The sequence below is a fragment of the Anser cygnoides genome, chromosome 7 (assembly GCF_040182565.1).
Source record: "Anser cygnoides isolate HZ-2024a breed goose chromosome 7, Taihu_goose_T2T_genome, whole genome shotgun sequence".
NCBI classification, from domain to species: domain Eukaryota; kingdom Metazoa; phylum Chordata; class Aves; order Anseriformes; family Anatidae; genus Anser; species Anser cygnoides.
The window spans coordinates 36,710,159-36,730,666 of record NC_089879.1 but is presented as its reverse complement, the minus strand read 5'-3'; the positions used below and the strand labels follow the sequence as shown (position 1 = coordinate 36,730,666).

The following is a 20,508-nucleotide window of genomic DNA, read 5'->3' as shown; positions in this document are numbered from 1 at the left end:
TGTTTAGTTCAGTCTTCTCAGGTTTCTGGGTGGAGACTCAAGTTGGGGTTTCACTAGCAATTTTGCTAATGTAAACCCAGCCCTTTTGTTGCCAATCAAGTTATGTCAGAAAGGTAACACCTGTGTTTTATTCTGGCCCTTTTCAGCACTAAAACTTTTATTGGCCTCTACCTCAAATGTACTGGCTAAGAACTCAGTGATACAAAAGCTGATGAGCAGAAAAATGTGACCTCCAGAAAAATGATATCTAAACACAGTGCGCCTGCAACATTGATATGGCATAAGGCCAGCTGCTTCAAAACCGTGTGACTCTATCAAAACTCTGGCCTTCCACTCCTAGCACCCTCTAAACCTTTAATAGCTCTGTGAACTTGACTTTGGTACAGCTGTGTTATGGACTCTTTCTTGCCAAGAACTGTCACTGAAAGAGGCAGGAGGCAGAGATTTGCTTTTCGGACAAGCTCCCTTACTAACACATAGGATGTAACCCTGCTAAAGAGGCAAACATTTCTTCCTGTTCCCTTTGCACTCTTGCCTGCTGTTCTGCCCTTGGCACTGGGCTTGGGTGGTCTCGGAATATTCTTCTCTTCCCATGTAGTCACACAGAATTTAGCCATCAGGTCTGCGGGCTGGCACAGGACTATCAAGCTCTGTTTTACTGGGATGTGTGTTAGCATTAAACTCCCAGGAGGCTGGGGATCCTTCTCAGCAGAAGTACCAACACTCCTAAGAAAAACTAAAGGCTTCTGGTAAAGTTCTTGTGGTAGCATTCAGGAAAAGGCCACGATTCTCTTTGTGAAGAATTGTTGTAGTTTAGTTCATATAAAGGCAGCCTCAACGCAAATGATTACAAACAAACAAAAACACTATGGAAAACATGAACTTAGTTTTGTCCTAAAATTTGGCAGCAGATTCCTTCCAGGTGTAATCTCTTGTCCAGGTGAGTTTGGCTCACTACAGCTTTGCCTCTTTCATGGTCCTTTTCAAGTGACTCAGAAAAGGTGTGAAAAGCAACAAACCTGGCCACTCTGAACAGAGAAGAAACTAGAAACTAGCTTTCTCTGCATCAGGGGCTTTCTGAGGTACCAAGGATTCCTGCATTCTGCTGACTGTTGGGACAGGGAGCAACCCTAAGCCAGACACCTTTGCAATTATGCGTGATCTTACAAATAGCTGCTATTTCAGCTGGAATTAATGCATGATTATCTACACCTAACAGAAGGCATCCTTTTAATTGTTTGACTATGCCTTTGTGATTATTTTGTAGGTAGTACGTGGTGCAGTAATCCAAATCAAACATTCCCTGGCTAATAATGTAATAGGTGGCACCAGTGTAAACAGCCGGAGTGCTTTACTAGTGTGCAGCGTGGCACTACCAGGAATATGTGCACTGGTCAAAAATAGGGCATGCATAGAGTCTCTCCTATTGAAAATGCTGCTATCAGTCCCACCTGATGCCACATCTGTGACACCTCTCTCTCTCTCTCCAGTGAAAACTGGGACCAAGTCCTTCACGTATTCTGAAGGAAGAAGGCTTTTTACAGTGGAAATACTACAACACGGAAGTTCAGCTAGTGTAAACAAATATGACCATCTAGATACATTCATCTCCACCATCAAGAAATTTACTCATTTCACTCGTCACCCTGTTTTCAGGATTTGTTTTTTGGGATGGTTAACTATTGAAGAAGAATGGAACTGATTGAATCCTGGTACATTTAGTTCAACGTTAAGTGAGACAGGATTTTCTGGTGTTCTACAACATGAATCTGCTCATAACCTATGGAACAATTCCATCTGCTTAGCACATGGCATTCAGTCTGTTGTTTTTTTGCTCTGACAAGTTCATCTTCTTGATGAAGATCAATTATGCTTGATGAATTTGATTAGTTCTTAGCCGTTCAGTCCCTTTTTCTTCCTTTATGGGAGTAAGAAAGTTAAAGTTAAAAATAGATGCTTGAAAGTTCACACATGACTGATCTGAGTATGCTTCAACACAAGTATGGAGATGATAAGGCAAACAAAGAAGAGATCACCAAAAAGAAAACAGCATGATGTAGATCAATTAGCACCTCTAGCTAAAGACTCACCCCCCCCCTCCCCCCCATGCTGCATTCTTTGCTTGAAGAGAATTTTTATAGGCAATTTGTTCTCTATTCGCCCAGGGCTTTTCTTTCCTGAATAGTCTTTAGATTTATTGGAGAGAGATTGATTATTTCAAATTATTGAATACGAACACCAGTATTTAATGACAAAGACTGTTTCAAAGAAAACCAACACCCCATTACATTCACACATCTCATTTTCCTTTGCTATATATATAATATATTGTAAATGGACCTTTTGTAATTGGGGAACTTCAATAAAATTTTCCTTTCTTGTTGTTATTAAATGTCAGCCTGAACATTGAATCAATATAACTGTGTAAATTGAATAAATTGTTTTTAACCTAAAGATGCACACAGTATAATTACATAGTTTAAAGAGTGCTTTGTTTTTTTTCTTGGCAATCTGCAGGGATTTTAAAAATATCAGTAGCGTATCATTTGTCATAAATTCTCAGACTGACATGTCAGCATTGGCTCTGCCTGTCAAACTTAGATCGATGCATTCATGTCACGTAGCATGAAGTGACATAACTCACAGTGATGGAATGAGGCTTATCAGAAATTTCTGTTATATAAAGCACAAATTATTTAGATAATTCACCCTTTTATACCGCATCAGATGTTAGCGAGGAAAAGTAGTTTTCAGCTTTGAAGCACAGTGACTAAACAGCTATTAGATGTGCATTTTCATTTAAGAGTTACAAGTTTTAAATTGTGCTCTTTATCACTTTTCTGTGTAAGCTAATTTGGTCATTTTGAAAATATTTGTTAGGTGATGAAACTAGATGCCAGAAAAATGCCATTAGCAGTGATGACTTCAGATGGAAACTGTAAACAGTGAAGGGGAATGGGATAAGAAGCCTTTGGCTTGCACTTTTTGCTTCCTTTATGCAATCCAATGAGCTTGTGGATTCTAGTGAATACTTACATTTTTAAAAAGGAGGAGAAAAAAAAAGCCAGAGTACTCTGAATAAAGCAGCACTTTCCTGTCACCTCCCATAAAAAAGGATGACTGCTAGCAATTTTGAATACACTCTGAACGGGGACTTGGAGTAAGCAAAATTGCTTCGACTTTCAACCTGCTTTATTAACGGCTTATCTTCAGGTCTGTTGGATTATTTTTTTTTTGTCTGTTTGTTTTTCAGATTCATGCTTATGTGATCTACAGGTCACTGGTGGATTTGGACTCATCAGTTTTTCATCTAATTTGTGTGGAGGGAAAGAAAAGGAACATCGAGAGGACAGATACAGCATCTCCTTCTTACAATGATTGCAGAGGCTACCAGATCTTGGCAAAGAAGGAGGAATGTTCCCTCAAACTTCAGCACTCATTTGGGAAGAAACACATTGTTTCATGTAAAAAATAAAAGCTAGGTGGAACAGACAGCTCGAAGAAGCATCTTTGAACCAGTATCAGGGCAACATAATAATGAGCAGAAGTTCTTACAGCTGGTGTCTATTCTGCCTACCCAGTGCTTCATCTATTTAAAATGGATATGTTCCATTACAGCTGAGACTGTACAATCTTGGGCAGCTGCATTAGACTGCTCAGTGACTTGACAACTTGATGTAGCTGTGAAGCATTTTGAAATGCAAAATTTCCTTGTTTCACTGTGAATGCACAGGCATAGGGATTGCAAAAGATCCCCTTTTTCCTCTCAAAAGAGTATGAGGCCAAATTCTCTGAAAAGGCTAGGCTTATTAACGTAATGAAGTTACTGGCACCTGAGCTTTTTTACTTCAAAGGAAGCAACAATTTAGGAGACTTGTATTGGACCTCATAGAAATTACATCATCGATACAGAAATTTCTGTATGTTCTTCAGGCTGCTGCTGCAAAGGCCTGACTGCTAACACAGCCAGCTGATAGACAAAATAAATTTATTTCTGGAGTCATTTAGTTCTAATTTGTCTGTCCCCTTCTATCCCTTCCATTTGTATTATTTATAGGTTGTGGAGCACCTGCAGTTACAGTGTGCGGGTGAGGCTTTCATAAGTCACTTGTGCTGTTTACATCTGTGCTCTGGATCACCTTGGAGAAACACTTGAGTGCTGTCAGCCAGCTGCTGGCTTTCAGATTTATTTCCTCTGCAGACATCAGAGAATAATAATTGTGCAGAAATCATGCTTCTGAAGAGAGAAATGTTTTGGAAGAGTTTATTTATATGGAAATAAAGCTTTGTAAGGGTCCTGCAAGTCTTCTCAGCTGTATTTTCCACATGTATGCCTTCAAAGGAAGGGGGGGGTGGTATTTTCATGGACTATCCAAGTATGTTTTTTTCTTTGAATGTTATAACTGTATGTTTATAAGTTTCATTAAAAAGTCGATGGCAATTCTGTTTAGTGTGGATTAAAAAGTTGGTGACAATTCTGGTTAGTGGGGTGAAAAGCTTCCATTTTTCTCCCAACCAGGCCCTACTAAGGTACTTCCCTGTGAGAGATAAGACTGTACTGGGTAAAAACATATACTAATGTGCATTCCTACAGAATATTTTGCACCCTCTCGTGGATTTAGGCACGTTCTGTTATTAGACAAGCAACAAGCTGCGCTTCTCGTCAGCTCAGCTGTTGGGCCAGAGGAAGGTTTGGCGCGCTCTGAGAAGCTCTGCCCGCCTCCACCACCTTCCCGGCTCCTTTCACAGCCCCCAGGAGTCGAGGTCGCCCCTCAGTGCCTCTGACACCTTCCCCTGGCCAGACACGAGCGCTGTGAGGGGGTTCCTCGGCAGCAGCGGAGGCAGATACTGGGCCTGCCGCCCGGTGCCCCCCCGGATGCCGCCACCGCCCCGCTCCGCCCTTTCCGCCTTCCGCGCCGCCGCCGCCGCCGCTTCCGTGCGGGTGATGGGGAGACGGCGGGGGCCGCCGCCGCCCGAGGGAGGGAGGGCGCCCAGGAGCCGCCGCCGTCCTGGGGCCGGGCGCTGCGGCACTGCCACTTAGCGCTGGTGGGTGAGCGAGGGCCGAGCGGGGTGCGGGTCGTGTCCCTGCACCGCGCCCCCCGTCCCTTCCCTGCCTTTCCCCGGGGTGGCTGTTTCTGGGGTGGGGGTCCTGGTGGCGGCCGGAGGGGAGGAGGTTCCTGCGGCGCCCTGGTGTTTGCGCCGTACGGGGGGAAGGGGAGCGGGCCGGAGGGGCCGGGGCACGATGAGGTGTGGGATCGGGGCACTGCGAGGTGTGCACCGCTGGCAGGAGGCTCCTTGCGAAGCGTGGTGGGACTGGGATGCGGGAGCGCTGCTCGGTGGAGGAGGCGTCCTGCAGGTTTGCAGCGAGCACAAATTTAACGGTGTCTTGCTTTGGGGGATCCTGTTTCTGTTGCTCTGTTTTGTTTTCTTCCCAGAAATACACGGTTAAAAGGACAGCTCGGTCCTGGAGCCGCAGTCGTTCGGGTTCTGTACTGTCGCTTCTCCTCGTACAGAGCCTCAGCATTGCTGCCCCCTCATCTGTTTGGGATCCCTGAGCCGTTGTAGATGTTTAATGACGATCACATAACTTGTAAAAGTTTCTTATTTCTTGTGTGTATTAATGCATTTAAAACGAAGAAGGCTTAGATTTTATCAAGACTTAAAAAGATCAGTTTGTAAGTCATTGTCAGGAGTAAGAACAAACATGGCTTCACTTCAGGTGTTGTTCTGGTAGGTGGAAGGATTGTTCGTGTCATCCCCTGTTCTCATCTGAAAATGGGGGTGTGAGAAGAAAAGGAAGAGGTAAAAGGGGAAAACAGTACACCTGAGGTGTTTTGCTGGTAAGTTGTCTAAGGGTAAAGAGCAGCAAATGTTCTGTTACCAGATGGATGCAAGATTTCTTGAAGTTGGAGGAAGAAATACTTCACATTTGACATTTAGAATGTGAAATGTACGAGGTCTTGTACAAATATTAATGGAATACTGTGAATTACATTCTGTGATAAGTGGGGGAGTACTTGATCAGTTGCTTAAAAATCACTTGTGTGTGCCTTGAATTATGGTGGTAGGATAAAAAATGTTTTGTTCGCTGGTTAGTAGATCAACAGTTGAGCTGCTTTTAGTGTTCGTTTGAGTGTAGTACAACCCATTTGGTTTAATGAGGTGTAACAGTCAAGGAGCGGTGTATGTTCTGTTCAGCTTGCTGCAGTGTGTAATCACTCTTAGTGGTTCTCAAGACAAATATGTTTAGCTTTCAGGATTTTCTGTAATAGCTGCTGTCAGTTTTGCGTGGAGGCATTCTGTCAGAAGGGCTCTTCTAAGCATATGGAGCTAGTCTTTGATTTCACAGTATCAATTCTTTATTTTCCACAGTGCAGCACTTCACTGAATAATTCTCGGAAAGCACATCTTCCTATATGATTTAAAATCTAATACTTAGAATAAGCTAAACAAGTTTTACTTTAAGATTTCTTATCTTACTTTCATAAATATCATTAAGACCTTTGAGTACAGTTGCAATACTGCTGACAATGTCACTTAATAGAAATGTTTATGAAGCAATTCTAACAGCAAAGTCACTAAGTAAAACTGAACGAAAGTTTTGCAGTAATGTTGCTGCACTTGAAATTAATGTAGGCTTGCTTCAGGGAAGTATCCAATTTTTCAGTCTTACAGTGGGCATTGTGCCATGCTTGATCAGTTTTATATATCGCATGGTATCTAGGTATTGTATAAAAAAAATGAAAAATCCTGTCCTATTTTTGCAAGTTTTCTTTTTCTCCCATTGTTTAGAAGATAGACTGTATGTAGTGACATGTACAGGGTAAGGATCAAATCACTGCACTAATGCATGCTATATGGCTATAAAACCTTTGGTGCTGTTTGCTCTAAATAAGCACTGAAGAATTTGGAGTTTTCAAGAAGAGCAGGTGATGAGCTGCTGATGCAAGCAGTGGGGTGCCTGAGACTTGTGGTGCATGACAAGGCAGTGCTGTTTCCAGCACAGCATTCTTCAGTCAGTGTGCCAGACAGTAGCCTTAATATTGCAGGCTGGTTCAGCGTACGCTTCTGTGTATGGTGTTTTTGTGCAGCAGCACAGCCAACGCCTCAAACCTGTGTCACGCCCGCATTGCAAGCTAGCAGACTTTGTACAGGAAAACTTTTCACCCAAGGTGTGAGGTGCTGTGCTCCTTGGCCAGCTGACCTGGTGAAGGAGGGACTGAGCTGGAGTCGCCTATATGCAAACTGCAGCCTGAAACCTCCTTACAGAGAAATGTAGGTTACGTCGCGTGAGATCTGATAGTTCTTCAGCATCCTTCCTAAAATTACTCTCAAGAATGGCAAGAATTGAACCTAGCTGGGGAAATAAAATCCTGAAGCATGTCAGCAAGGAGAGCCACGGGCCTTGCCTTGTACATGTGGTCAAATTGTGGAGCAGCAAGGATGCTGGTAGCTTGGTATGCGTGTCTGGGGCCAAATCGCTCGGTATCCCATTAGCCCTGCTGCAGGCACAGCCAGAGTCTCATCTAACCCCTCAGTTATGATTCTGGTGTAAACGAGCTTTGTTTCTATGATGGGACATTCCTGTAACAGGACTACTGCCCGATGTTGGTGTAATGGCAGTGCTACTTTCCCTTCACTATCGTAGGGGTAATATTTGACTTTCCACGTTGGTACTTCAGGGTAGTGACTCAGTGTCCATAAGCTGGAGAAGTTATGGGCGTAATGGTTGACGGGCAGTAATTCAATAGGGGAAAACATGATAGAACTGTGGGTATTAATTTTGAGAGAGATATATATTTAAATATGGAAAATCTAGGAAAATCCAGGGAAAATCTAGGAAAAATATATTGGAAAAAATAGGTAGGGTATGCCTAGCCTTGCAGAGGCAACTTGTTTTTCAAAATGCCCTAACCAAACTGTAGAAATATTCATGACTTATAAAGTACCATTTTTTTTGTAAAATAAAATTAAAAGACTCCTTACACAGATGCGTATTGAGCACATGGAATAGTTCATATTCGGTTGTATCCATGCTGTTAATTGAAAGGCTGGAGAAGGAAAAGGGGAAATGGAACACATGATATGTACTGCTGATGGGCTGACTAAATATAAAGTAACAGGAAAGTGATCAACCAGCTAGCTGCAGACGTTGCTGATGTCAGGAGAAAAGTATATTTTGCCCTCTTACACTTCAGTCTGTACTTGGTCCATGTTATTCATGCGTTCCATTATTTGGTTTCGGAGATAAAACCAGTAACGTAGAAGGCAAAGTAGCTCTTAGTGCTGTTTTCTTCCAAAAGGCAAGTACAGTCATCTGGGTGACTTGCTCTCTTCTGTTGCGTCGATCACTCTTGAATCTCAGGTGGCTAGTGTTGGTAATGTTATGAAGCATAAATGGAATCTGTATTGGAGTCCAAGTTAACATATTGGGATAAAGAAATTGCATAAAAGGCATGGAAAAAAATTAAGGCTTTTGATTATCCTAAGTATAGAATATTTCTGTTTCTGTCCTGTAAATTCACACTTTTAGTAAGCTTCAAAACTGAATAGTAGCAGTTGGGCATAGAGGTCTGTATTGTATTCCAGGTGCTAAGATTAAGTGCTAAGAAAAAGTGTTTTTTACTGTGTAAATTACAAAAGTGGCATTGAATGGGTAGTCTGAAGGAGAGTGCTGCTTCTGGGTTTAAAGAAAATACCCTCGCATCAAAGCTGAACTTAACCTATTGCTCTTAAGATGAAGTTAGCTGTGAGCTGTGTGGAATGGTGAAGTTTGTGCTTTAAGTGCTTGTTTCTTTTGTGATCTTTGTCTTCTGCAGTTGGCTGAATGTCTTTCCTTTGGTAGCATTTAAAAGCAGGAGCAGGTCCTATCAGGTGCATCTTAAGCCGATGCAGACTCTCCCAGGTCCACTCTATTCAGTAATGACCTTTGAAGATTTGGGGTATGCTTCCTCAGTGTTGCAAGGTCACTTTTACTGCATGTTACACAAGGGCAGATGTATTTATTCATTCATTTATAAGTTCTGGAATGCCATATGAAGAAACAGTGGGTTGGTGTTAGGATTCTTGACTCATACTGGTTCGTTCAAATGAATGGAGTTCTGATAGGGTAAAGAAAGTTTCTTGCCTTTGCTCTCAAAAGTTGCTTTGGTTAGAAGACAGATCAGTGAGTTGAGTACATTTTGGTAAGTCTAAATTCACTGCTTTTAGAAAACTTGTGATGACTACAGTTTTGTAAAAACACTGAGATAGCAAACGTTTGCAGTTCATCTGCATTTCTAGTTGAAGCTGGAAATCCAGATGAGCAACTTAAGTGTTATGTTGTTTTTTTTTGTTTGTTTTTTTACTTGACTAAGATTAAAAAAAAAAGTACAAAAAGATCAATTAACTGATCATTAATTGCAAATTGTCATAATTTCTTTTGTAATAGCTGTGTTATAGTTGTTTTGAGCAATATTTTCAAAAGTAGTAAGATAACAGAAATGAACAAATATGCTCTTACATGTAGAAGGAAGAATATAGTAGATGTGGAGAAGACTAGTAATTGTTTGTGGATGTTTCAGCAGCTGTTTAAATAAAGGTATTAAAGCTTATGTACATATTGACTGTATGTGGAGTTTTGAGAAATCAAATCTGCATTACGTACATGCTGTTTACATGCAAACAGCTGCAGAGGGAATATCGTCAGAGGTACCACTCCCTCAGTTCTTTTAGTAGGGCAACTTTGAGTTGTGCTGCCATTTTTCTTCTAACCTATATCTTTTGTACTGATGGGAAATCTTGATGGACATGTCAAATGTTCTCTGTTATAGAAGAAAGTAGGATGGTCCTATTAGATGTATGGTGAAGAAAAAGTTGCACCCAGTAATTATAAGTGCTACTTCTAACAATAGATACAGTGCCTTTTTAAAACAAGCAGCAAGAAGTAAAGATGATACTGCAAATCATTTATCTGAAGTATGCAGATCAAACAGATGTATGTAAGTATGACGACTGCACCATTAACATACAATGAAGATATCCCAAGTCATTATGACTGTAGATACCTTGTCTTAGGTTTACTTGGGGGGGGGGCGGTGTCATGCTGCCAAAGCTTCTGGATGAATTTTAAATCAGTGGAATATGTTGGACCTGTAATGTGCTATTTTTTTATCTCTTAATTCAGTTTTACGTAGTTGCTGGCTATACTTTCTTGTTTAGTTCTGAACTGCAAACAGCAGAAAAGACTAATGATTAAGCTACTATTTAAACAGGATAATCTTTGTTCTTCGTTGCCTAGCATAATTCACAAATTCAGAATTTCTTTTTTAACAAAAGAATAAAAGACTGGGCACATCTAGGAAATATTCTGCTTCTAGGTGGCTTTAAATTTCTATTGGGGATCAAGTTAGATAAACTTTCTTCAGTTTTGCTGGACTCGAAGTGCTTAAACTATTTTTGTATTACTTACGTAATAAATCATATGTCTGGTTTTTGGCTGGCTCTTACATAAAACATCTTTGCATAATTAAGCATCTAAAGACGCACAAAAGACACTGATGTTTCAGTAATCTTCATTAAACATTGAGGTCTTCTCTCTTTCTCCAATATCTAACAGGTCAATTTTATTGGTGGATAGAGAAGGACGATGGCAGGCAATAACCAGCTTTGCATTCGACGTTGGACAACCAAGAACGTGGCCAAGTGGCTGAAGGAAGAAGGCTTCTGTGAATACGTGGATATTTTGTGCAATAGACATAGGCTAGATGGAATTACATTGCTGACACTTACAGAATACGATTTACGATCCCCTCCATTGGAAATCAAAGTCCTGGGGGATATCAAAAGGCTAATGTTGTCCATACGTAAGCTACAGAAACAACATATTGATGTCCTAGAAGAGCTGGGTTACAACAGCGATAGTCACATTGGCACAGTGTGCACTACTGTTGGTTCGCTGCAGGGTGCAGATTGGTTTTGTAATGGTGAAGTACCTCGGGACTATGATGGGCCAATTACTGACTTGAATGGTGATCAATATCAATATGCAAATGGAAAAAACAAACACTCCACGAGGAGACTGGACCCAGAGTACTGGAAAACAGTTTTGAGTTGCGTATATGTCTTCATAGTGTTCGGCTTTACATCATTTGTTATGGTTATAGTACACGAACGAGTACCTGACATGCAAACGTATCCACCTCTACCAGACATATTTCTAGATAGGTAAGATTCTTATTTTTTTAAAAACAAAACAATAAAACCATGTTTAAAGTATAGGCTGCTTTTTCTTCATTCTCAACATTTCTTATGCTCTTGAAAATGTCTCTGCAAAATTGTAATGAGTGTAGTAAACCCTCTGCTAAGACTGAAATGTGCTTCTGTTAGATGTAGGGATTTGATCTTCTCAGGGGAAGGTAATCTCTTATTTTACCCCGTTTGTATTTAATTTTACGTCTTTAGCGAATCACAACACAGGAATTAATTCTTCCATCTTCTCATTCTAGTAAAAAGGATGATGGTCAGCTCTCATAGGTAAGCAGACGTATACTTTTTCTGAAATTCAGATGCTGCTGTGAAGCATAACATTCTTCACATAGGAAGACTTTTGATGAAGAAGTATTTTGGTCTTAAGAATTAAGTTCTTTCACAGTCCTGGCAGCCCACAGATAGCTGAAGATCTGGAGAAGAGATGCACTATGCTTTGGGAAAGTTGGTAAACAAAGTGCCAATGGTGATGAAATTGAACGGGGATAGCATTGATACTGTATATATGTTGTCTCCTTGATGTCAAGTTGCTGAAAATGATTTAGGGAAACTGAAGCAGACTGAATACGCCAGCTTCTTTACAAACCATAGAGTATCTGTGTACAAAAATACTTTAATGCCTTAAACAGTGCCTGTGCCTTTTTTAGTGTTAAAGAATATATTCCGTTTCAGTCAGAAAGGGTGCGCAACACCAGAGATGAAATTCTAGTCAATGATGAGAAATTCTGTAGGAGATAAATGCTCCATTTGAGGAAGTTCACTTGTACCATGGAGAATTTATGGCCTGGAGAGTTCCAAAAGACAAGATAAACTGTCTAAAGTCACGGTCTTTTTATTCTTGCCAGTAATTTCCATTTTCATTAATGGTTTTAATGAAGTCAATAGGGGCCTAATCTTTTAACGTAGAGTGCAGAATCCCCCATAAGTATAGATACAGCTCAGCAAGAATGGACCTAATCAAACAAAGTGATGGAGGGGAGAGAGAATGAGAACTATGTCATTGCTGGATTTTGTTCCCAGGACAAATTCCACAATACTCGGTGGAAGGATATGGAGGAGATCAGACAGCAGCAAGCCATCAAACAGTGCAAGAGGATTACTACAAATCTAGCATTTGAGCAATGCTTTGCTAGCCCTTTGTATCAAAGAGAATACAACTATTAGAAACAGCCTCTCCTGAAAATTGTCAGTCTGTATTTTGGTGAAGTTGCACGGCGAAAATTGTAGCTAGTGCACACAAGGAAGTATTAAATCTTGACAAGCAAGGCTAAGCTGTTTTCATACAGTGATTGTTATCGAAATCTAACTTCAAAAGTAGTTTATACTTTTCCTAATACTTTCCTGTGTAGTTCTGCTTCCTTACAGGTATTTATGACTTAAAGTTGTGCAGCATTTCATTGTGTTGACATGGCATTCTTATAAGCATAAGCAGTATAATTGATGTGCAAGTTTGTGTCAGATTGAAGATTGTTGGGAAACAATGGTAAAGGAACATCTATTAGTAAATCACATGTAAATTAAGAGAACAAACTAGAGATTTTCTTTCACTTAGTGAATTCTGTGTAAATGTTTCCTGAAAGTGCGTTATTAGAAAGGAGATAATGTAATTAAAAATTAATTCTATTTAATTCAGTCTGTTGATAATTTTGATTGTAGTATAAACTATTGTGATATTACCGAAAGTTCATTTTGTAGTTAGAACCTTATATGCTTTTTTCTAAGTACTGAGACTAGAAAGAAAAAGTCCAGCCTTTGTATTTGTATTTTAGGTTAACATCCTCTTTTTTTTCCCTTTTTTTTTTTTTTTTAGTGTCCCAAGGATACCATGGGCTTTTGCTATGACTGAAGTATGTGGTGTAATTCTTTGCTACATTTGGCTATTGGTTCTTCTGCTTCACAAACACAGGTACAGTGTATATATACATTCAAATTAAGTGGTACCTTGATTTAGAGGAAGGACTTAAAAAGAATTTATCAGGACTAATTAAGACTCTACAGTTAGTAAGAAACTCATAAACTTATATTATTGTTGAAATGGAGTATGGGGATGATTTAATCAAGAATGTTGAGTTATAAACATTACTGAGTAATATGTATGTATAAATACAATATATTAGTATTCTTACTGTCAGTTGCTATATATTTTTTCCCAGATCTATACTTCTGCGGAGGCTGTGCAGCCTCATGGGGACAGTATTCTTACTACGTTGCGTTACAATGTTTGTTACCTCACTTTCCGTGCCAGGCCAGCACTTGCAGTGTACTGGAAAGGTAAAAACTTAAAATGCTTTAAATTCTTTCTCACGATTTCTTTTTTTAAAAAAATATGTATTTTTAAATTTTGTATAAGTTATAGTTACAATTACTGTGACCATCGTGCTAGGTGTGTATTTGTTAGAATAGCATGTTGTTCTTCTCTTCCCCTCCATCCCTAACTTTATTAGTTGCTATTGTGCATGTATGCATCCTTAGGGGTCTTAGAAACACGTGCTGCACTGGGGAGGAGATGGTGACTTGGTGAAGGGAGGCAGGGGGCATTCAGAATATTTCACAATATAAATTGAAGAGAATACATCAGAGAAATAAGCACTTAAGACACTGACTTAACAAAGACAAGATGAAAGTGGAATAATCACTTTGTCTTGTTGGATGCTTTGTTTTGAACAAAGTATTTCACCCCGTCTAAGAAGAAATATTCCATAGAACATGGGATCTTTTAGTTGGAAGAAGTTTGAGCTGAATACTAGAAGATTCCCAGTGACACATTGGGAGGTAGAATGCATTTGGGGGAAGAAAAAAAAAGGTGGCAGACTTCGTATGAAAATGACTTGCAACAAAATACTTGTTTTAAATGCCAGGATTAATCAGAGGTACTAATTGTAGTTACTAATGGGACTGACTGCCACAATAAAATCCGCAGGTGTGCAAACGTGTATTTTAATAAAAGACACAAAATGATTGACGCTACTAAACATACATAGTGCTAGACAGCTAATTTCTAATTGTCTGTGGTATAACTTTAAGGGTGTATTGTTTGGGCTGGGGAGGAACTTACTAAAGGTTAATGTTACTGTCTTTTAGTTGTACGGCAATGTTTGGGCAAAACTCCAGCGGGCATTTGCAATATGGAGTGGCTTTGGAATGACTCTAACTGGAGTACATACGTGTGGCGATTACATGTTCAGTGGCCACACTGTTGTCCTGACCATGCTCAACTTCTTTGTCACAGAATGTAAGTACACAGTGTCAATACTTGAATGTCCTTAAGTATTAAGAATTTGTACTGTTTGCTGTCAACCACAGGTGCAAGAGTGTAAATACTTAAATGTCCTTAAGTATTCTCTGCCACTTGCCCTCAGCCATAGTCATGTTGAGTAATATTAAAATTAACAAATTCACATCATGGGCTTTTTCTCAGGTTTGTGGCAGTTAACTTGCAGACAGGAAAGGAGCAGAACCATGTAAATTAATGAGAGGGTAAATAGGGCACATGGGAAAAAACAAGTGAAGTGAGCCAGGAAATCAGAAAGGCTTTGTAACTAGCTACTGGGGAATAATACTAGGGAAGGTATTAATGATTTTCTGTTACCTATGTATCTGCCAGTGACCCATCAGACAAAATCCCAGTCTAGGTTTATTTACCTTTAGTATAATCCGCAGATCCAAAATAGGAAATCTCATAAGTGAGACTATATGAAACAGAGTTCTTCTGTAAATATTAAGTGTTATTTAATACATTATATAGCAAGCTAAGGTAATTAGCCTGAGTTCACATTTGATCAAATGACTGGAATAACAGAATAATGTATACTTTGTAATATTTCCCCCTATACATGTAAAAAGGCATGATTTTCATTAACAAAAGCCAATGGGACCAAATTCTGATTTACATGGTCCTGAAGAACTTTAGGATGCTGTGTTAATCCAGAAAAAGAATTATACCAGCTGTATTAGTAAAGCAGTAATGAAGTGGTTGACATTTGTAACTTGTTCTTACTAAATTTATTGGATGTGTGAATGTAAACAAAACTTCCTGACAAAGACAATAATTTCATCACATTTTGGATGGAAAAAACTGCACATAAACTTGCTCAGTTTTGTCCTGGATTGAATTGTATATCCTGTCTGGTTCGTGAAATGCTTCCTGCTATAGAAGTAACTCAGAGAACTTCATATATTTACAAGAAACTTTATATTTGTAAAAAAAGGGAATTTAATTGTTTTCTGCTTTTTTATTGTCAGCTGTGCACTTTTCAGCCCAGCGATTTGAGACACTCTAGGTCAGTCCCTTTCTGTTTTCTCCTAGATACGCCAAGGAGCTGGAACTTCTTGCACACCTTATCCTGGGTCCTGAACCTCTTCGGAATCTTCTTCATTTTGGCTGCACATGAACATTACTCTATTGATGTCTTCATTGCCTTTTACATCACTACAAGACTCTTTTTATATTACCACACGTTGGCTAATACTAGAGCATATCAGCAGAGTAGAAGAGCAAGGATCTGGTTTCCAATGTTTTCTTTTTTTGAATGCAATGTTAATGGTACTGTTCCCAATGAGTACTGCTGGCCATTCTCAAAACCTACGATAATGAAAAGACTGATTGGCTGAAGAGCGTTAATGTCAGTTCAGATTTTTATGAACTGTTGTGACTAAGACCCTACAAGGCTAGCTGGAGGGGACATGAAGTAACAGTTTTCACTCCATGGCCACTGCCTCCTTGTCTTGCCTCTTAGATTCTTAGCCATAGAATGGGGTTGCCACAGTCTGCAGGGATGTGTTTTGTTCCTGTTTTAATGGAAGACAACATGGGGACTGGTAGAGGCAATCAGTGAATCATAACTACAAACCAGAATAGTAAGGTTCTGTGTGAATGTTTAAGTAACTTCAAGTCACTTCAAATGTGTGCTTGTACTGAATATAATACACCCTTTGCAGGTCCAGTTAATCACCTTTACCTGACATGCCAGCCTTTATGTACACTGACTAAAAAATTAGAACCTTACAGTGACTTCCTTTTAAAACATTCATAAATTTAATTCTTGAAACAAACTCTGCGTATACTTAAAGATTGAGGAGTAGTGTCATAATGAGGAAAGCAATACAGTTCCTTGCTAAAAGAGTCTCTTAACTGTTAATAGTAAGTCTTAAAGTATAATTGACAATATAAATGGTCTACGTACGGATTGCCAAAAATGAAAGTCTGCCATGTGGCTATAGAGTGATGTTTTGTTTTTCTTTTTTTTGATGAGAGGTTATTTAGTCTAGTCTATCAACTGTCTATATGGTTGTTCTGGCACTTGAAAGTTTTCCCTTTTGTTTTAAATAAATGAGTTAAAGTAAATGCTGCATCCACTGAAAGTAATATTAATTTAGCTTTAGTGTGTTTGAAGCCACAACATATTTTTTCTGTGTGGTTTTAATTGCTTTGTACCCAGCCCTATGCATGCTTTTTAGGAGCAGCTCTTTAACATTGGCGGAACAGAACAGTTATCTTCACATATCTTACTGTCCCATAAATGGATGGGGAAAATGCATGTAGTAATTCTTTCAGGAAAAGTAATAATAGTGAGTTTTTGAAGTAGTGCTCATATTGATGTATGTTTTAGCACTCTGATGTCAACAATATGGTGAATATCTCTGGATATATATACACAGTATATTTGTATATATATATATACACACAGTATATGTTCTTCTAACAACATGAAAAAGAGAAAAAGACTAGTTCTTAATTTAAGTTCTTCATTTATTACGCTGAAAGATAAAAGTACCATAAACAGTTGACTTCTGGTTGTTTAAAAACAAACAACACACTCCCTAATGCATAAGCAAGGATCACAGGCAGTGACCTCTTATGCAGTGTTTTGTAAGGGGACAATACTAATGTTGGCTGTAGAGGCTTGAAATGAGATTTATGCTAAATGAAAATGGATAGGTAAAAGGTGCAAATTGTAAAAATGGTGTAGCCTTTTTAATTTGTTGTTACAATTTCAGAATAGGTAGTATGCACGAAAGTCATAGCCTAAGTCAGCCTTGGAAAGTCGCATGAAGCATTTTCTGGCTTGGTACAGGCTGACGTGATGACCACAATGTACTTAAGCTCGAATAGAGAAGGATCTCTTTGGAGGAATTTTGCAGTTGTCTATGTTGTGTTCCTTTTATAAACCTGGATTGTACTAACTTGACTATCATGCACTCTTCATATTACTTTTGTAACTTCATTTAGCTCCTATACCACAGAGGAATTGTGCATCTTAAAGAGTCTCTGCCAACTGTATTGAGCACACACACATTGTACTATTCTGCATACTTTATATTTGTAACATTCCAATTTTTAGCAAAATTCCAAGTATATTACTATATTGTTCAGTCTGCTGTAGTGTAGTGGCTCTTGCCATCCAAACTGGGGGAGTGTTCTTGCACTTAAGGGGGAAGAAAAGGAGAAAATACTCAAAGACTTAAAGACTGTTCACTCGCTGTCCTTACCTTTCTGATTTCCGAAAGGCAATTTGAACATTCCTCTTGAGACTTTATAATCAGAGCTCTATTTCTTAATTTATATTTGCGTTTGCAATGCACACAGTTACAAATACTGTTTTTTAAACTCTAGGAAAACTTCTGTTGTCAGGATATGCAGGGGGTTTTATTCTGAGTTCTGGCATGTGGAGGGATATGCAATTAAACTTACATAGCTCTTCATTCTAAAAAGAAACATGTCAGTACTGACCAGCATAGCTGTGTCTAAACTGAAAAAAAAATATTTTGCAACTTAGGCACACAGGAGAATTTCCAATTACGGCACAGTGTAACAATGTTTACGTAAAGTAAAGCTACCATTTCAATATTTTTTTTAGTGAAGTTCACATACTTTGAAACATAAGGCTTCTTTTTTTGTTCTAATTTATTTTTTTTTCAAATTCTTTTAAGTAAATCCATGTTTTAAATCAGTGTCGCCTATCAGTGTTTTTTAATGAAAGCGTGTTCTTCTGTGCCGTTTCACTTGCTGCTAGATATCTGCGTATGAGAGTAATATAAAGAGGTAGTTCTTGTGCGAACTGAAGTGGGTTAAAACACTGTCAGGATAATTGAGCTTTTTCTGTTTTGGAAATTAGTGTTGTCTGTCTGTAAACACCCAAGAGGAAAAAGAAAAAAGAAAAAATAAATAATAATGATAAAAGAAAATCTGATTTCAAATGCTAAAAGATCACAGTTGATCTGAAAATCTGATAATGTAAGATTTCTTGTTAATGAGGTGGAAACAAATTGCAAATGACTGACAGGCTTAAAATTCCGTACCTCCTTTCAGAAGAGGCAGTGGTTTAAAAGCATTTTGCTGTTTCACTGCTGCTGACAAGCCTTTTTAAGTAAAGGCAGCAGAGCATTGTTGGGCCTTGGATTTAATGCTAAATATCTTCAGCGTTGTCCTCCTCCCTTATGTTGGCGCACCAGTCTCTTTGCTCTCCTTCAACTTGCTGCATCTGTTGTGTGCAGTCATCTTCCATGGTCCGTGGGAGTGCACACATCTGAATTCAGAGAAATGAATGAATTGCTGCGTTGTGTCGGCAGGTACAGGCGTCTAACAGTGTGACTCAAGACTATGAAGTGCATAAACTAATCAAGTAGAAAAGTCTGTCTGCTTGGAGGTAGTGTGTAAAAAATACATATATGTGTGCACCGACCTGATGGTGATAGGTACAGCCACTTCTCCATCTTTTTTTTTCTTGTACCTTATGACATACCTTTTTAGAATAATTTTCCTGAACATTTTGCCTTTAGTTTTTCCTCTCTGTAAGATCCATTAAGCAGTCAGTGAAACTAGTGGTGCTGTGATACTGTACCTGCGTACAGATGTAAGGTTTCCATATAAGTGTTTTTAATAAACTACAAGTACTAATAAAAACTTGTGAAAGCATCTTTAAGCAAGGTTCCTCCAGCTGTTCTTGAATAATGATATAGAAAGTTTCCATATATGTTAATTATTTTAATGTCCTCTGGTAAACAAGGTAACACTAATACCAAGTGACAGTATGAAAATGTAGATAGGCCTGAAATTTTCAGATGTCCAAGACTAACAAGAATTGGATCCTGTAAGTGTATTGCTTGTGGTACAGCAAATTATAGGCTTAACTTTAAGCAAGTAACTAAATATTCTGGCTTTAGTGAGGGTTACCATTTTAGTTTAAGCATTTCCTTGGATTAGATGAGGTGTGTGCTATGTAAGAGGTGCATACTGATAAGTAATGGGAATAGAAAATGTCAGTTTATTTTGTTTTCCGTGTTCGTTTTTTCACATCTGCCCTAGAAGAAAACATTCCAGTAGAATTTAAAAGAAGTTACCAACATTTACATACTCTTCTGAGAGAACAACTCTTAATAAAAAATACAATAAAATAGAATTGATAGCTAGGTGTACTAAGAAGCCAGAGTTGGTTAAATGATTTGAAAAAGTTTTTTTGATGTAAGCATGTTAAATAACATTATTAAAAAGTACTTGAAATCCTTCAACAAACATAAAAGTGCAGGTTCCTATAATCACCTTTTCTGTATGGCTATCTATATGTGGTGTCTCGTGTAGTGCCAAAAATAATATCTAAGGGAAAGAGGGAAGGGTTGAACTGAGATGTCAAAACAAGTCTTTTGTAACAGAATCTTTTTTTTTTTTTTTTAATTAAGCACTGTTTGCACATTTCAGTGCTACACTTGTCCATTACTATTTAGCTAGGTTTTTTTGGTATGCTAAAGTCCACTGGGGGTTTTAAGCATCTAAAGTATTGTGGAGCTGAAATGTAATCGTTAAATGTGAATTTGTACAAATAGCAGATGTCTTGGACAAAAGGTAGGTTTTGTGGATGTGAAGCATGTGTAACAAAAGAAAAGTCGCCTATAATGACTCTGACAGATAGTATTTTATTCTGTCTAGTCGGTGTAGTTTCTACTGAAAAGTTGGCTGGAATTTACAAGCAGTATTACTTTTCCATTTTTGTTGGTTGGTTTGTTTGTTTTAATAATGTAGGATTCCTTTATGCAAACTTGACCTATAACTACAAAAAACACCATAATCTTTAAGTAGGAAATTTATTTGGCAGAAATCCTAGCAGTGAGCCGCTTGCCCTCTGAATTATTTTGCACATGTAGACTATGAAACAAGGATTAATTGATAGACCAGTGATGATTAATACAGTTTACTCTTTCTCATGCATCTTTGATATGTCACTGTTTGACATTGAAATGGTATTTCTTGTAGGAAAAAAGAAAAAG

At 38.7% G+C, this 20,508-nt stretch overlaps 1 protein-coding gene across 3 annotated transcripts; it reads left to right on the top strand.

Moving 5' to 3' along the window:
• Positions 1 to 4,888: 4,888 nt before the first annotated feature.
• Positions 4,889 to 19,697, top strand: SAMD8 (sterile alpha motif domain containing 8). Of its 3 annotated transcripts, none has more exons than XM_048060111.2 (6): positions 4,889 to 5,046; positions 10,598 to 11,205; positions 13,058 to 13,153; positions 13,401 to 13,518; positions 14,329 to 14,479; positions 15,554 to 19,697. In XM_048060111.2, the coding sequence occupies exons 2-6, from the start codon at positions 10,628 to 10,630 to the stop codon at positions 15,856 to 15,858; spliced, it is 1,248 nt and encodes a 415-aa protein (XP_047916068.1). In that variant the 5' UTR covers positions 4,889 to 5,046; positions 10,598 to 10,627; the 3' UTR covers positions 15,859 to 19,697. The 3 variants fall into 3 exon arrangements, with proteins under 3 accessions (XP_047916068.1, XP_013031757.1, XP_013031750.1); XM_013176303.3 differs by lacking the exon at positions 4,889 to 5,046 and adding an exon at positions 5,122 to 5,840; XM_013176296.3 differs by lacking the exon at positions 4,889 to 5,046 and adding an exon at positions 5,863 to 9,980.
• The last annotated feature ends 811 nt before the right edge of the window (positions 19,698 to 20,508 follow it).

Excerpts from the sequence above, each read along its gene's own strand:
- SAMD8 (XM_048060111.2), top strand. The coding sequence starts at position 10,628 with ATGGCAGGCAATAACCAGCTTTGCATTCGACGTTGGACAACCAAGAAC. Across the intron at positions 13,154-13,400 it reads CTTCTGCTTCACAAACACAG|ATCTATACTTCTGCGGAGGC; the intron begins GTACAGTGTATA and ends ATTTTTTCCCAG. Across the intron at positions 14,480-15,553 it reads CAACTTCTTTGTCACAGAAT|ATACGCCAAGGAGCTGGAAC; the intron begins GTAAGTACACAG and ends GTTTTCTCCTAG.